At 39.4% G+C, this 18,378-nt stretch overlaps 1 protein-coding gene across 2 annotated transcripts in view; it reads left to right on the forward strand.

Annotated features, from left to right (window-relative positions):
* loxl2a (lysyl oxidase-like 2a) overlaps positions 1-18,378 on the forward strand; it is a 31,702-nt gene that overhangs the window by 9,352 nt on the left and 3,972 nt on the right. Inside the window, exons 1-6 of one of the 2 annotated variants that reach the window (XM_016473130.1) lie at positions 7-19; positions 4,835-5,043; positions 6,252-6,468; positions 11,824-12,007; positions 14,782-14,933; positions 15,022-15,189. In XM_016473130.1, coding sequence (XP_016328616.1) covers positions 4,997-5,043; positions 6,252-6,468; positions 11,824-12,007; positions 14,782-14,933; positions 15,022-15,189 — 768 coding nt within the window. In that variant the 5' untranslated portion in view covers positions 7-19; positions 4,835-4,996. Of the gene's footprint in view, positions 1-6; positions 20-4,834; positions 5,044-6,251; positions 6,469-11,823; positions 12,008-14,781; positions 14,934-15,021; positions 15,190-18,378 lie in introns of those variants that run through there. The other variant, XM_016473128.1, reaches the window with a different exon arrangement.

Raw genomic sequence — 18,378 nt, forward strand, 5'->3', positions numbered from 1 at the left:
CATCTTGGATGCCCTGGGGGTAAGCAGATAAACATCAAATTTTCATTTTTGGGTGAACTATCCCTTTAAGTTATAACGTGAAGACTAATATGTTCTCCCAGAACCCAAGACTTGTTCTGACTAGTGTCTTTGTCTGCAAGGTGTTTAGAACTGCTCTTGAATTATGGAAGACCAGCCTTTTGGGAAGAATCTCCAGGGTTGAATATAAATATGCCCAGAGATGCTCTGTGGAATGAGAGTTCAGGGGTCACATTAAGTTTAAGCGTTTCCTTGGAACCGACTTGTTCGTGGGACCCTTGTGACCCTTTACTACTGCTGAGTTCACCATTAATTCTGTCATGCTTTGTTTCTTGTCCTCCCTCTTTATTTCCTTCATGCACACAGAGTTGTAAGTTGTACCCTGACACAAAGATGACCCTGAAGACAAAAGCAAAGCATGGCATTCCTCTCAGACAGTTGTAGACAGGCTGGCTTTGGCGTGGTGGTGTGAATATGAGTTGTGTTTGAGAGTGATGACACACTGAGCTGAAGAATCTTCCTGCTTTTTGGGGGGTGGGAATGATAGTTTGTACATATTTTCGGCTTTGTAACGGTGGAGAGAATCCAGATGTTTTCCATGTAGCCTCTTTCTAGGAGATTACTTCAGCAAGAATCAGTATACCTGCTGGATCGATCCACCCCTCACATTTTCCTCCTTTATCGTTTACTTCAAAAAGTGCCTAAAATTCCCTCGAACGTTCCTCAAAACCACAAACCTGCACAATCAACAAGTGTTTTCACTCTGAGTCCCTGGAACAGGCACGTGGAGGACCAACGTGAAACACGAGGCAGGAAGTGAATAAGAGAGGAGATTTTGACTGCGCGACTGTACCAGACACCGTCACCTCTCCCTCGCCCACATCGAGAAGCCCTAAGGAGGAACATTAACGGCATGTAAATATTTTGATATCTGGATTCCATGAACGTGAAAAGAAGGTGGTTCTGTCCCAGTTGGCACCTCAGCAACTGAGGAATGTCTGGACTACGAGGGGCTTCCAGTCTCGTCTCACTGCTACCATTTCCATCGCTTACACATGGACCCCTCGCTCTTAAACGCAGTCACATGTGGGAATGGTTTCTCACTTATACGAATGACTGTAAGTGCGTATGTCTCAGACGTACTAGTCTATATGAGCTGACAGACAGCATTTACAGTCTCAAAGACCTCTTTGTCAGGTCTCATTCCTAAAAAATGCCCACACGTTCTGAAGTAAAGGTGATGTGATTGAGTGAAAGATGACGTCTGTTTGGTTGTACACATACACATTTACACATTTAGATTATTAACAGTGATTTAATCCAGTAAATATCTTTAAAAGAATTTGCGCATGAAAGTACCTCATGAAAAACATATTTTGGACAGACTTTTGAGCTTTGGTGATAACTAAGCAAACATTTAATTACAATGCTACAATATTAATTTTATGCTACAAATGACATTAAAAGTGGAAAACGTTCCCCTCCAAGAATTGTGGTGACATACATGTGTTAACAGCTAATATGCTGCTTTTTAACGATGGAGATTCGCTTTGATCTAAACGGCAATCTTGAGGGCTAGTGGGTTTCTGGCATTTGTCCAGCAATGTCAGACATCTTTTTAACTTCTTGCATAAGGTAAAGAGCACTGTTAGCTGCAGTTGCTTGCTTTATTTAATTGATTTCATTCATTTTCACTGTGAATTAGATACAAAACCTTGCCATTGTTAGTGCTTTGCTCTGCCATTGAACTACAGGAACACAAAAATGCCTTTCATGTGAATTCATAGTATTTTCTGGTTAAGAGACCTCAATAGGGTCAGTTTTCTTTTACATCTCTAGGAATTTCCCCAAAACAAAACCTTGGATTTGAAGTCTTGATGGCTCCTGTCGAACTTGTCATCCTATCAGTCAGGAAGATTGCCTATAACATTGCCTTCATTGTTGGTCACTGCATGTCGAGTCTTGGACCAGACATTCTTCAAGCTTAACAAAGCAGAAATTGTTGGTTCAGGTATTATGTACAGAGAACATTCCTTGTTAGACTGATACTTTATCCCTTAAAGGGTGTTTGATGTAATACCCAACACCTGCAACATAGTGCTGGGCAGTATACTGGGTTAAACGGTAAACCAGTTTGAATTACACACACGGTATGAATAAAAAATAAATAAAAAACAGCATACCAGTACAAGTGGCTCAGCAACGGTAACGTTAGACAGTGTCCTGAATTGAGAGAGGATCCCTGTTAAAAGCATACATTTCTGACTAATGACTGGAGAACTTTTAGAAATATTAATTACACACAACTAATTCTTTAATTTAGCAAATAAACCAACTGTAAATGGCTGACAGAGGCCAGGGACGTTGAAGACGAACGCAAAGAGGAGAAAATAGCAGGCAGAGAAAACTCACTTCACCATGCGGTGGAACAAAATCCTAAATGCTGAATTGGGGGTGGGGGTTTAAATAAATCTATCTCTGAGGGGAACTGAAAACCTCAGAAAAGTTGAGATGGTATTTTCTTTTCATCTTACCTCCATATAATGCATATTAAAGGGTTAGTTCACCCCAAAATGAAAATTCTGTCATTAATTACGCACCCTCATGTCGTTCCAAACCCGTAAGACCTTCGTTCGTCTTCGGAACACAAATTAAGATATTTTGATTAAATGTGAGAGGTTTCAGACCCTGCATAGACAGCAATGCAACTGTAATGGTCCCAGGTCCAGAAACGTACTAAGGACATCGGTAAAACAGTCCATGTGACATCAGTGGCTCAACTTCAGTTTTGTGAAGCTACGGGAATACTTTTTGAGAGCAAAGAACACAAAAATAACATAATTTATTTAACAATTCTTCTCCCCCGAGTTACGTCTTCCGCCATTTTGGAGAGTACCCAAGAGCGTAGTTGACGTAATCAGCGTTGTTTACATTCGGGGGAGAAAGTGCACGCATGAACGTAATCTGCGTAATCAGCGTTGTTTATGCTTAGGGGATAGTTGTGATACTCTCTGCATGGTCGTTTCTACGTTTCTACGTGATACGTTTCTGGACCTGGGAACATTACAGTTGTGTTGCTGTGTATGCAGGGTCTGAGAGCTCTCACATTTCATCGAAAATATCTTAATTTGTGATCCGAAGATGAACGAAGGTCTTACGGGTTTGGAACAACATGAGGGTGAGTAATTAATGACAGAATTTTCATTTTGGGGTGAACTAACCCTTTAATGTAGTATTTGAAATCACATAGGTGGTTTGTTTTCAGCAGTAACCAAGTAAACGCTGTATCGCTGCTGTTCCATAAGCGCCACCTGCTGTCACATTTTTGAATTTGCAGTTTTCACAGTTTTCATCTGCAGTTTCGGTTTCGTGCAGACATGTTTTATGTAGCATAATTTCAAAAATCTTAAGGTTCTTAAGGTCTGTTTTTGCTTCAGATTTTGATATTATACAATATAATTTATATCAAAAACTGCTCATGTTGCATATGTTTGTTTGGATTGTGATTAAAATGCAGTGGTTCTGCAGAGGTCTCATGCATTCTGATAAAAGCACAGTCAGGGTGTGATAAACCATGAAACCGTGATACAGATTTTTGGTCTGTCTGCCCAGCACTACCTGCAAGGCACTTTTTTTGTATATGTAAATATATAAATATGAGGATTTATGAACATTCCACCTGTATTTTCCATCAGCAAACTCAAATGTACTTGTGCCATCATAGTATATCAATCTCTGAATTTCTTATGTGGGCAAAACCTGAGAATGATAAAACAGGGCGTCTCTTTGTTTTAAAAATATGCAGTGGAAGGTGTCTGGTCTGGTTTCTTTAGACGGAGGTCACGCTATCAGGCAACAGGTGTAGGCTCTTCCTCACATCTGGCTGGATGACCCCGACTCACACCCTCAGCTTCAACACTCAGCTCTTTGGTTTCCTCCAGACTTCCCTTGCTTAAGCAAACAGTGATGTGTATGACTCGAGAGCCCACTTCAACGGACCCAACCCATCAGTCTGGCCTTTATATAGTAATATTTACATTAAACTCAGTTCTGCTCACTCTGCGTCTAGAGCATTTAGGTCTTTGTGAGGCCGCCACATTCCTTTGGCTTCATCCCGTCGGCCAACTTTCTCTCTCTCTTTTCTTTCATGCACACACATGCCGAAATTAAATTAGATGCCACAGTCTTCATCTTATGTTTACCGTGGTCAGTTGAAACATGTCCGGTAACCACCTCCCCGATAATGGTACAACATTGCTTGGTTTACACATCTAAAACATTCCTTACAGTTGATATCATGGCAAACATCCCTTGTGAGGGCACATGTGAGGGTATTTTTTGGGGCAACCAAAGATGCTTTTGAATTTTATAACAGTTAATATTCCTTCAAGCTATAAGATTCCTGTAACTTAATGGATTGGATGACAGATTCATGTGCTACTGTAATGAAAGTTCATGAACTCCTCAAAATCTAGGATGACCACCGCAAGACTGGTTAAGAATGTTTTGAGAGATATTGAAGTGAGGTTTTTGGTCAAATTCCAACTTTGGCCTTGTCTTATAAACTGTCTCTGGCCAGCCTCGTCAAATGTGAGTCATGAATTATCTGGCTCCTCGGTTTGGCCCTCAGATTCCACCCTGAAAGAGTAGAAGACACTCTTCAGACTAAAACAGTGTCTGCAACATATCCAGAACTTTTTCCAAGTAATTTACTGCTACTTGAGGAAGTGACCTGAATAAACGATACATTCTGGGAATATTGTGGGAATTCTGATAATGACTGATAACATGTTCTTTTGTTTTTTTTCCTCCCTAGACTCTCGAAGAACGGGTGGAAGAAATCCGTATAAGACCCATTTCATCCCACCTCAAGCGCATACCCGTCACTGAAGGCTACGTGGAGATTAAGGAACGGGGCAAATGGAGGCAGATCTGTGATGAGGAGTGGACCCCCCTGAACAACCGAGTCGTCTGTGGAATGTACGGATTCCCCGGAGACAAGAACTACAACAACAAAGTCTACAAGTAAGGAAAAGTCCCCGCTGCTTTGCTTTGTATGATAAACGGTCATGAGTCAAGCACAAATTTGAAAAAGATACATTTTCAGGCCTTTGTGATTAGGACGCAATAAAAATCAAGAAAAAACAGACAAGAAAGAAAGCAGACACACACATGGAGATATTCGGGTTTCCCCAAAAGTAACATTAACTTTGTAAAGTTTAAAGTTACCATGCAAACAGGCAACAAGAGTTATTTAGTCCTCAGATGTGTGTGAACTCCTCCCCAAGTGAATCATGGCCAGATTGTTTCCCAACATAATTCTTGGCCGTTTCCCATCTAGCAGAGAACATTGTGTTTCCACTATAACTCCGTTAAGGACATTTTATAGTATAACTGCCTATAAATGATCATTTTAGGATGTTTTAACCACATTTGTACACTAAAACACACTATAATACACAAAAGTTCATAGCCAGTATATATATTTTTGTATAAGTCTATAAAAAAAAACATTCCAGGAAATGTTCAGAAAATATTAGTTTTTTTTTTAGATGTATTCATGGGTTTATTTCTAAACTAAGCAACATACTAAAGAAAGTAATGCCTGGTGATATTTAAAGATGAGGTTTGTCTATGCTTGTTTGTTTTGTTGGAACATTTCATAATGGTCCACTTTTTAAGCCACTGGCCATGTGACCTCACTTTTCCTCAGTCCATTTATGTTAAGTCTGGGCCTTTAATGTTATTCATACCATTGAGAAACACAATTTTGCAATGAGTAGGACATCGTAAATGATATTGCCTTACATCACAGTCGATGTATAGTACCAAAATGCTATTGAGATATCGAAAAATGCTCACAAATTTTAACGGACTTGTAATGAACTCAGAACATGCTGTACTCATTAAACGAGTGTTTAAAGATTCCCTAATCTGAAGGAAAGGAAACCTGCAGGCTTCACAGATCGTTTGAGTCAAGATGTTTGGTGACCTTTGCTGAACTAGGATTTTCTCTGGACTGTTGAATCATGGGAAATGTCATGTTTTCTTGGGTTAGCACAGCAGTACTGCCACAGGCAATGTCTGGTCCCTATAGTAATCATAACACGTCCCTCTGAATAATGGTTGTGATATCCTCCTAAACAAGAATTCAATATCTGAAATATGTATTTAATTCCATGATTAATTATTTTGTGGCACAACTGATCTTTATCTGTGGCTCTGTTTTACAGATCACTGTCCATGCGTAAGAAAAAGAACTACTGGGGTTTCTCAGTGAACTGCACAGGAAATGAAGCCCATCTGTCCAGCTGTAGGCTGGGCAAACCCTTGGAGCCCAAGCGGAACAGCACATGTGGACGTGGCCTGCCTGTGGTGGTCAGCTGTGTGCCTGGAAGAGCTTTTGCCCCCTCATCCTCCACTGGCTTCCGCAAGGCTTACAGACCAGAGGTTGGTAGCGTGGAATTAGCATTAGTAGCCTTACAATTTAAGTAGCTGTAATCACTAGCGCTGCTTAGCATCAAAATAAGGACAGACTCTGGAATAAAAATATTTTTCCTAAGAATTGGTGTCATCAGCAAAAGAAAAGTCATTCATGATTGTGTTTCCTAACCAGAAACGTACTAAGGACATCGGTAAAACAGTCCATGTGACATCAGTGGCTCAACTTCAGTTTTGTGAAGCTACGGGAATACTTTTTGAGAGCAAAGAACACAAAAATAACATAATTTATTTAACAATTCTTCTCCCCCGAGTTACGTCTTCCGCCATTTTGGAGAGTACCCAAGAGCGTAGTTGACGTAATCAGCGTTGTTTACATTCGGGGGAGAAAGTGCACGCATGAACGTAATCTGCGTAATCAGCGTTGTTTATGCTTAGGGGATAGTTGTGATACTCTCTGCATGGTCGTTTCTACGTTTCTACGTGATACGTTTCTGGACCTGGGAACATTACAGTTGTGTTGCTGTGTATGCAGGGTCTGAGAGCTCTCACATTTCATCGAAAATATCTTAATTTGTGATCCGAAGATGAACGAAGGTCTTACGGGTTTGGAACAACATGAGGGTGAGTAATTAATGACAGAATTTTCATTTTGGGGTGAACTAACCCTTTAATGTAGTATTTGAAATCACATAGGTGGTTTGTTTTCAGCAGTAACCAAGTAAACGCTGTATCGCTGCTGTTCCATAAGCGCCACCTGCTGTCACATTTTTGAATTTGCAGTTTTCATTCAGCCCATCTGCAGTTTCGGTTTCGTGCAGACATGTTTTATGTAGCATAATTTCAAAAATCTTAAGGTCAGACCGTTCTGTTTTTGCTTCAGATTTTGATATTATACAATATAATTAATATCAAAAACTGCTCATGTTGCATATGTTTGTTTGGATTGTGATTAAAATGCAGTGGTTCTGCAGAGGTCTCATGCATTCTGATAAAAGCACAGTCAGGGTGTGATAAACCATGAAACCGTGATACAGATTTTTGGTCTGTCTGCCCAGCACTACCTGCAAGGCACTTTTTTTGTATATGTAAATATATAAATATGAGGATTTATGAACATTCCAACTGTATTTTCCATCAGCAAACTCAAATGTACTTGTGCCATCATAGTATATCAATCTCTGAATTTCTTATGTGGGCAAAACCTGAGAATGATAAAACAGGGCGTCTCTTTGTTTTAAAAATATGCAGTGGAAGGTGTCTGGTCTGGTTTCTTTAGACGGAGGTCACGCTATCAGGCAACAGGTGTAGGCTCTTCCTCACATCTGGCTGGATGACCCCGACTCACACCCTCAGCTTCAACACTCAGCTCTTTGGTTTCCTCCAGACTTCCCTTGCTTAAGCAAACAGTGATGTGTATGACTCGAGAGCCCACTTCAACGGACCCAACCCATCAGTCTGGCCTTTATATAGTAATATTTACATTAAACTCAGTTCTGCTCACTCTGCGTCTAGAGCATTTAGGTCTTTGTGAGGCCGCCACATTCCTTTGGCTTCATCCCGTCGGCCAACTTTCTCTCTCTCTTTTCTTTCATGCACACACATGCCGAAATTAAATTAGATGCCACAGTCTTCATCTTATGTTTACCGTGGTCAGTTGAAACATGTCCGGTAACCACCTCCCCGATAATGGTACAACATTGCTTGGTTTACACATCTAAAACATTCCTTACAGTTGATATCATGGCAAACATCCCTTGTGAGGGCACATGTGAGGGTATTTTTTGGGGCAACCAAAGATGCTTTTGAATTTTATAACAGTTAATATTCCTTCAAGCTATAAGATTCCTGTAACTTAATGGATTGGATGACAGATTCATGTGCTACTGTAATGAAAGTTCATGAACTCCTCAAAATCTAGGATGACCACCGCAAGACTGGTTAAGAATGTTTTGAGAGATATTGAAGTGAGGTTTTTGGTCAAATTCCAACTTTGGCCTTGTCTTATAAACTGTCTCTGGCCAGCCTCGTCAAATGTGAGTCATGAATTATCTGGCTCCTCGGTTTGGCCCTCAGATTCCACCCTGAAAGAGTAGAAGACACTCTTCAGACTAAAACAGTGTCTGCAACATATCCAGAACTTTTTCCAAGTAATTTACTGCTACTTGAGGAAGTGACCTGAATAAACGATACATTCTGGGAATATTGTGGGAATTCTGATAATGACTGATAACATGTTCTTTTGTTTTTTTTCCTCCCTAGACTCTCGAAGAACGGGTGGAAGAAATCCGTATAAGACCCATTTCATCCCACCTCAAGCGCATACCCGTCACTGAAGGCTACGTGGAGATTAAGGAACGGGGCAAATGGAGGCAGATCTGTGATGAGGAGTGGACCCCCCTGAACAACCGAGTCGTCTGTGGAATGTACGGATTCCCCGGAGACAAGAACTACAACAACAAAGTCTACAAGTAAGGAAAAGTCCCCGCTGCTTTGCTTTGTATGATAAACGGTCATGAGTCAAGCACAAATTTGAAAAAGATACATTTTCAGGCCTTTGTGATTAGGACGCAATAAAAATCAAGAAAAAACAGACAAGAAAGAAAGCAGACACACACATGGAGATATTCGGGTTTCCCCAAAAGTAACATTAACTTTGTAAAGTTTAAAGTTACCATGCAAACAGGCAACAAGAGTTATTTAGTCCTCAGATGTGTGTGAACTCCTCCCCAAGTGAATCATGGCCAGATTGTTTCCCAACATAATTCTTGGCCGTTTCCCATCTAGCAGAGAACATTGTGTTTCCACTATAACTCCGTTAAGGACATTTTATAGTATAACTGCCTATAAATGATCATTTTAGGATGTTTTAACCACATTTGTACACTAAAACACACTATAATACACAAAAGTTCATAGCCAGTATATATATTTTTGTATAAGTCTATAAAAAAAAACATTCCAGGAAATGTTCAGAAAATATTAGTTTTTTTTTTAGATGTATTCATGGGTTTATTTCTAAACTAAGCAACATACTAAAGAAAGTAATGCCTGGTGATATTTAAAGATGAGGTTTGTCTATGCTTGTTTGTTTTGTTGGAACATTTCATAATGGTCCACTTTTTAAGCCACTGGCCATGTGACCTCACTTTTCCTCAGTCCATTTATGTTAAGTCTGGGCCTTTAATGTTATTCATACCATTGAGAAACACAATTTTGCAATGAGTAGGACATCGTAAATGATATTGCCTTACATCACAGTCGATGTATAGTACCAAAATGCTATTGAGATATCGAAAAATGCTCACAAATTTTAACGGACTTGTAATGAACTCAGAACATGCTGTACTCATTAAACGAGTGTTTAAAGATTCCCTAATCTGAAGGAAAGGAAACCTGCAGGCTTCACAGATCGTTTGAGTCAAGATGTTTGGTGACCTTTGCTGAACTAGGATTTTCTCTGGACTGTTGAATCATGGGAAATGTCATGTTTTCTTGGGTTAGCACAGCAGTACTGCCACAGGCAATGTCTGGTCCCTATAGTAATCATAACACGTCCCTCTGAATAATGGTTGTGATATCCTCCTAAACAAGAATTCAATATCTGAAATATGTATTTAATTCCATGATTAATTATTTTGTGGCACAACTGATCTTTATCTGTGGCTCTGTTTTACAGATCACTGTCCATGCGTAAGAAAAAGAACTACTGGGGTTTCTCAGTGAACTGCACAGGAAATGAAGCCCATCTGTCCAGCTGTAGGCTGGGCAAACCCTTGGAGCCCAAGCGGAACAGCACATGTGGACGTGGCCTGCCTGTGGTGGTCAGCTGTGTGCCTGGAAGAGCTTTTGCCCCCTCATCCTCCACTGGCTTCCGCAAGGCTTACAGACCAGAGGTTGGTAGCGTGGAATTAGCATTAGTAGCCTTACAATTTAAGTAGCTGTAATCACTAGCGCTGCTTAGCATCAAAATAAGGACAGACTCTGGAATAAAAATATTTTTCCTAAGAATTGGTGTCATCAGCAAAAGAAAAGTCATTCATGATTGTGTTTCCTAAGGCGTTCTGGTTAGCATTGGGCTCACAGACATACAGTACTATTTAAAAGTATATTATGGCCTTAGACTTTGTAGAACATATCCAACAGGGAAAATAGGTAATAGAAAATAGTAATTCATGGCATGGTACAATTAACAGAGCATGAAGTTAGCATTAGCGGTCTCATAATTTGAAGGTAGTAGCTACTAGCGCTTCTCAACAGCAAATAAAGAGTGACGATAGAGTAAAAATAGTATTCCTAAGAATCAACAGTACCAGCAGCAACAGAAAATGTACTTCTAATCATCTTTCATAAGGTTTTCCAGTTGGCATTAGGTTCACCCAACTACTTGATTGAAAATTACCCATGGATTTACTACAAATAAAACCAAAAAAAAAACAAAACATGGTTACTATAGTTAACCCATGGTAACCACAAATTAACCATGGTTTACTACACTAACCATAGTTTAACCTTGGTATTTGTAGTAAAACTGTTGTTATACAAACGTAGTCAATATGCCAAAAAACCACATGCTATAATAAAACAATGGTTAATTTTCATAAGGGTTGCACTAATTATTATAGTATATTATGTCCTTAAACTTAGTAGAACATATTAAACATTGACAATAATGAGTCACTGACATGAACAACATGTAGATAATGAAGTTTGTATTAGCGGCCCCATGTTACAAGCGCTGCTTAGCAGCAAGGAGTGATGCTGGAATAAAAATAGCTTTCCTAAGAATCTACATTGTCATCTGCAATGATATAATGAAGGAAAATTCCTTTTGGACTGACTTCCATCAGCTGTTCCCGGTTAGCACTGGGTTCACAGGCTACTTGTTTGTTCTAATGCGCACGTGAAAATTAGTTTTCCATTTTTTTATTCTAAATGACTGTAGAGGGCTGAATGTTGAGCGCTAAGGTTACAGTCCCTCTCAGAGATGATTTGTGGTTGTGGAATGTTTGGCGAGTCTGTTTTCCCTCATCTATCGGCCTCTTACATTTCTGGAAAGAATCGCTTCCTCTTCCATTGTTTTCCTGTGGATCATCATGTTCGTTCAGCTTGGATGTCATAGTGACACTTCAGTCATGTAGTACATTAAATCATATTGCCTTTTCGAAGAAAAGGAGATTACATAATATTCAAACATGGCCCCAGAGGTCTGAAGTGAGTGTGTATAAACAAGGGATGGGGAAACTTCCTCCGAATGGCTGAATCACCTGAATCAGATCCATATACAGAGATTGAACAAACACAGGTCACTGAGGGCGTGTGGACTGATCATCCTGCTAATTTCTTCCATGTCTGATTTCGCAGCAACCCCTGGTTCGTCTGCGGGGAGGTTCGAATATCGGTGAAGGGAGAGTGGAGGTGCTGAAGAATGGAGTTTGGGGAACCGTCTGCGATGATAACTGGAACCTGAGGGCTGCTACCGTCGTGTGTCGAGAACTGGGCTTTGGGAGTGCCAAAGAGGCTCTCACTGGAGCGAAGTTAGGACAAGGTTAGTTAATACATTATCAGTGGTTCTAAACGGATGGATCTTGGGGAGTCAATCCTATAAGAATCAGTTCTTTGATTCTGAGACATTGAGATTATCTCCATTATCTTGATTTCCAAAATACTACATGTCTTTGAAGAACCTTAAAGGGGTCATCGGATGCCCATTTTCCACAAGCTGATATGATTCTTTAGGGTCTTAATGAAAAGTCTATTACATGCTTTGGTTAAAATTTCTCAATGGTAGTGTAAAAAACACCCTTTTTACCCTGTCAAAATCAGCTCTGTTTTCAGCAAGCTGTTTTTTAGTCCATGTCGCTTTAAATGCTAATGAGCTCTGCTGACACCGGCCCTCTCTTCCGTGGGATGACGAGCAGACTGTAAACTTCAGCCGTGAAACTGGCTAACTAGCACATTATTAGGAAAGGCGATTTGCAAAGATTCATAAAAAACCCTTATACTCACTTCTTCTGTAGATGAAGCTGGATCACGAATGATTCGTGCGAACATAGACGCATTTAGGCAGATCAGGATCAGCGCATTCCCTTCAAAAACGAAAGTAACATTAATCCTCTGCGTCTTCAGCGGCTCAGATGTCGGGAGTAAATGACGACTGCTTTATTCATTATTACACCCAACAACAAAACACCTCAGTCACTTAATCGGAGACATTCTTGTCTTCCCCTGCACCGGAGTCGACACAATGGCGGACTGATGACAGCTCACTCAGGGCGGGTCTAAGAGGGGCCTGTGCAGAACAACGTCATTCTGACAGGAATCTCAGAACAGCCTGATTTGAGAAGGGGATTTTAAAACAGGGATTTTAAAAATACCACTGGGTGGATTTTCATCATTATAGGATGGATGTGTACACACACTTCCAACACATTTATGTTCAAACAAGTGAATTTTGCATCCGATGACCTCTTTAAAGGAATAGTTCACCCAAAAATTAGAATTCTGTCATTAATTAATTACAAACCTTTATGTTGTTCCAAATCTATAAGACCTTTGTTCATTTTCAGAACACAAATTAAGATATTTTTGATGAAGTCCGAGAGCTTTCTGACCCTCCATAGACAGCAACGCATCTGAAACGTTGAAGGCCCAGAAAGGTAGTTAGGACATTGTTAAAATAGTCCATGTGACTTCAGTGGTTCAACCGTAATTTTATGAAGCTACGAAAATACTTTTTGTGTGCAAAGAAAACAAAAATAACAACTTTATTCAACAATTTCTTCTCTTCCATGTGTCAGTCTTCACCATGTGCATTCCTCTGCTTGTAAACAAAAAAAATGCACAAAATGAAATGCAACTAACCATATAATAATGCATAGCTTATATTTCACAACTGGCACTCAGAAATCTTTAATATCTACATTTTTAGAAAGAAAATGATGTATACCCATTAAGCAGGAAGCAAAAATCAGACACACATTGTCCCAAAACAGCAACATTTACGGCAGCCTCTGTCTCTGGCATTTATCAGACGTTCATGGATCACTGCTCTTTACTAAAGAGTCTTTGATCAGGCGCATGACCGGCAGATCTTTTGAACATTCTTTGGCAAGGAGACTCATGCGTAAGGAAACATCTGTGCTGCAACCGCATGCGCAGATAGTTGCTCCTCAGCTGATGTTTGGACAGGCTCTTACAGTAATGTTTAAAATCCATTTTCAAAGAACTTGCTGAGAGATGACTCGCACATCTAGAAATATTTAAAACTTGCACACTTGTCTTTTATTCCATATGCATAAGGTTTCACTCCAATTACACTGAAATGAAGATGATAATTTTGATAGTTTATTGAATATAGGAAACTCTGTAGGAAATATCCAACAAGGAAAATATTTAGTCATTAATGGCAAAAATAATATTTCAAGATGAGAACAATGCTTTCTTCTTTCGCCAAGAGGGTTTTTTCAGGATTGAATACAAATTAGCTGTCAATCTTCAAATTTACTTGAGCCTTTAGCTATGAAAACTACTTTAAATCAGTCTCAGTCAGTTTTGATTTACATCAGTATGCATTCTTACCAAACAGAGGTCTTTTTGTTGTATTTTAAGGCTTTATTTTCTCATGTTTTTAAAAGTTGAGAGTGAGATCAACAACTTTTGCTTGTTCTAGTCTAAACAAATACTTCTTCAGTTCTCCTAAATCACCCTCCTAAAACCCATGCAGTGTCATCTGATGTGATTTGCTGCATCTAATGTTTCATGTGACTCCAGTAAATAATATCTGAGTATGACATCTGTTTGATGTTTATTAGCTGAATTCCTTTTTTTTAGGTCCAAAATGTGCCTTTGAGCAAGTAATTTTACCCAAGGTTACTTCAGAAATTGACTCTGACTATTTATGTGTATTAAACATATCAAGAATATTTTATGTAATGTAAAATATGCTGATTGTTTTCTGTTGTTTCTGTACTGTGTTTTTTAACAGAAACTACATATGTGACCCTGGACCACAAAACCAGTCATAAGGGTCAATTTTTCGAAATTGAGATGTATACAGAACTTGATCTTTACTTAATATTCTAATGATTTTTGGCATAAAAGAAAAATCGATAATTTTGACCCATACAATGTTTTTTTGGCTATTTCTAAAAATATACCCAAGCGACTTAAGACTGGTTTTGTGGTCCAGGGTCACATATAAGACAGAAAAATGTCATTTAAACTCAAATCAATATTCCCTGTCCATTAACACCCTGTTTTTTTGTCATAGTGCCCCATTGTATATCATCATTAACTTATTATGAATGTGTGTTTTCTCAGGAATGGGTCCGGTCCACATGAATGAGGTGGAGTGCTCTGGATTTGAGAAATCTCTCACTGACTGTTACTTCAATAATGATGCTCTGGGCTGCAGTCATGAGGAGGACGCTGCCGTACGCTGTAATATACCTGCCATGGGTTTCCAGAAGAGGGTCAGGACCCTTAAACTCTCCTTACATATTCTATTATTGTTCTAACACTAGTTAGAAATTCACAAACTGGTACTTTTGACTACAACAGATACGTCTAAGCGGAGGAAGGAACCCATATGAGGGACGTGTGGAGGTTCTGACTGAGAAGAACGGTTCTCTGGTTTGGGGAACCGTTTGTAGTGAAAACTGGGGGATAGTCGAGGCCATGGTGGTCTGCAGACAGCTGGGATTAGGCTTCGCCAGCCATGCGTTTCAGGTAAATCTACCCATTGAAGTGCTCACTAGTCTTTTCTTGCGGCAAAATTACCAGAAATTCACCAAAAAAGCTCGATTGTTTATTGTCAGTAGTGTAGAGATATAGATGTGGAGATTTCAAGCTGGGCAGATTTCTGTTGGTCAACATGGCAAATTCGCATGACTAAAGGTCCTTGCACACTGAGTTTTTTTTTCATATTTGTCATCCTTTCCTATCAAAATGCTTGCTACAGATGCGAAAACGCAGAAAATCGAACCTGAACTGATTTTTTTATGATGGACGAAAGTTTCGGAAGCAGTGTGTAAACGTGATTAACACAACGTGAGGTCATATTTATTTTTTAATATAAAAAATATTGTATTTTTTTTTGCGCCACCATTCACACCCTTTTGTGCAATAGCAGCTGCTCCGGGCACGTGATCTTAGCTCAAATCTAATAGGATGGCCCGTTTCGTCTTGGAGCAATAGCTGAAAAAATCGACACACAGGACGAAAAAAAAAAATTCCCGGCTTTTTCACGCCGGGAATGATCGCGACTGGTGTGAATAGCCTCATACGGATCTTACGTTTTGATTCAAAAGCGTCATCGGGCCGAATTTTCGCGTTCAGTGTGAAAAGGCCTTAACTCTAACCCGTTGCAAAATCTGTTTGAGGAAAACTTTTACCCTCAAACAAAATTCCTGATTGCGTGGATTCCTATTAAAATGACTAGATTTCCCCTTAAGATTCGCCAGAGAACAATACAAGTTGGTTTCAACACTCAATCCAGCATATTTGACCATCTAATGAAGGACCACCTTCAGTAGTGCTAAACTTTCAATAGCCACAATGAATCATCATAGTTTGTATCCCGCATTTGTATGAGACTATTTTGGGGCACTTGGTGTAGATAAAGGACTTTAATGAGGGCACATGCCTTGTAGTCAGTGTGGTGTCCCCATTTAATCCACCACAAATTTCCTGGATCCCGTAACTCTATTAAATCCCATTCATTTCAATAATTAATATTTGAATGTGCGTGTAAGATCACACAGACTGTCTATGGCTGAGATGGCTGGACTAGAGACGGATATTTAACAGCCCAGTAACAAACTCATGGTGATACAGGCCTGGAAACTATTAATGCATTAGAAATGGTATGGAGGGAATAGCTTGATGGGCGGTTTTATGAGTGGAAATTGGAAAAGGCTAAAGTACTTTTGCAGGGTAATGCCATGATTAAGTGTTATTGTGATGATTGACTGAAATTTGCCACTAGCTGAGGCACATGGCTGCATGTCAAGACATTATGGCCTTAACGGCTTCAACTTTGGGACACAAAGCAGTTAGATCTCGTCACTCATGGTCATTATAAGTCCCTCTTGAAAAGGCTAGTGTAATGAATCATCCAGGTTTATGCTAGTGTGGCATTGGTTTAACTGGAGCCCTGCTTAAAAAAACAGCCCAAACTGATTTGTTGGTCTTATTTGGTCTCCCAGCTGGCCTTTTTAGCTGGTTTTAGAGTTTAACCAGCCTAGGCAGATTTAATCTGTTTTTCAGCATTGTAGACCAGCACATTGTAATTAAAGCTGTACAACTATGATGATCTTCCTGGTGAAATGGTTGACCAAGCTTGACCAACTAGTCAAAAGCCCTGCTTTGGTCTCCCAGCTGGCCTTTTTAGCTGGTTTTAGAGTTTAACCAGCCTAGGCAGATTTAATCTGTTTTTCAGCATTGTAGACCAGCACATTGTAATTAAAGCTGTACAACTATGATGATCTTCCTGGTGAAATGGTTGACCAAGCTTGACCAACTAGTCAATTTGAAGTCCAATGGGGGCTTTTTCCTCCAAATTCAATTTATTTATTTATTTTAGATAAAACGAAGTGTTTAAAAGTTTGGGTTTACTAATATTTATTAATATTATTAATTTATTATATATACCTTATATATTTATTTTTTAATCAAGAACACGTGACTAATCAAAAGTGACAGTAAAGACATTTATAATGTTGCTAAATATTTCTGTTTCAAATGAATGTTTGTTCTTTTGAGCTTTTTATTCATCAAAGAATCTTGAAAAAACATTATCACGGTTTCCACACGGTTTTCAACACTGATAATGTTTCTTGTGCAGCAAATCAGCATATTAGAATGATCTCTGAAGGATCACGTGACACTGAAGACTGGAGGAATGATGCTGAAATTCAGCTTTACATCACAAGAATAAATTACATTTTTAAATATATAGAATAGAAAACAAATAGAAAACAGCTATTTTGAATTGTAATAATATTTCACAATATTACTGTTCTTACTTTATTTTTAATCAAATAAATACAGCCTTAGTGAGCATTAGAGACTTGAAAGCTATTTAAATTATGCATTAACAGGGAAGTTTGTTCACCGACATGCTGTTGGTCACGTTTTCTGTTACTGAACTTGAAAAGTGCAAGATACAACTTCCAGATGTAAGAGTGGCCATTAAACATTTGTCTGACAGTCTGGACCGGTGGGTCTTTCTTTCCAGACAGCATGTGTGGAGGGTTTTACAATGGCGAGAGTTGAAGGAAGCACATGGAAAGTCTGACAGAATGTGCCCACATTCCCCCTGCCCACGGCGGGAGTCCAGCAGGCTTATCTGTCAGAGGAGGCTGTGACTCAGCGCTGTGCAGTCTAAGACAAAACACATGGAAAACACACCATAATACTGGATGATTACTCATCATGAACATATGTTTGTGCAGTCAAGAACACTGACAGAGACTTTCCCATCTTGTGGGGTACGGCATGTCTTGTTTCAGACATCTAAACTTATGCAACAGATGTAATGAAAAGCAATCTTGGGAGCAGATGCTCAAATCACGTTCGGGAACATTCAGTCGATCTGGAAAACGTGATTAAACAGCCCTCGTTTGGTGAGAAGGCGTAATGACACCCAGATATCCATTGTCCTAAGTTTGCTTGAGGCTTATTATAGTTTAAAGGGGTCATATGATGCGATTTCAGTTTTTCCTTTCTCTTTGGAGTGTTACAAGCTCTTGGTGCATAAAGAAGATCTGTAAAGTTGCAAACACTAAAGTCTCAAATCCAAAGAGATATTCTTTATAAAAGTTAAGAGTCAACCACCCCTACCTAAAACGGCTCATTCTAACACACCCCGAAATGTCTATGTCACTATGTGGGAAGATTTGCATAACGCCGCCCAAA

The sequence above is a fragment of the Sinocyclocheilus anshuiensis genome, unplaced genomic scaffold (assembly GCF_001515605.1).
Source record: "Sinocyclocheilus anshuiensis isolate Anshui unplaced genomic scaffold, SAMN03320099.WGS_v1.1 scaffold260, whole genome shotgun sequence".
NCBI classification, from domain to species: Eukaryota; Metazoa; Chordata; class Actinopteri; order Cypriniformes; family Cyprinidae; genus Sinocyclocheilus; species Sinocyclocheilus anshuiensis.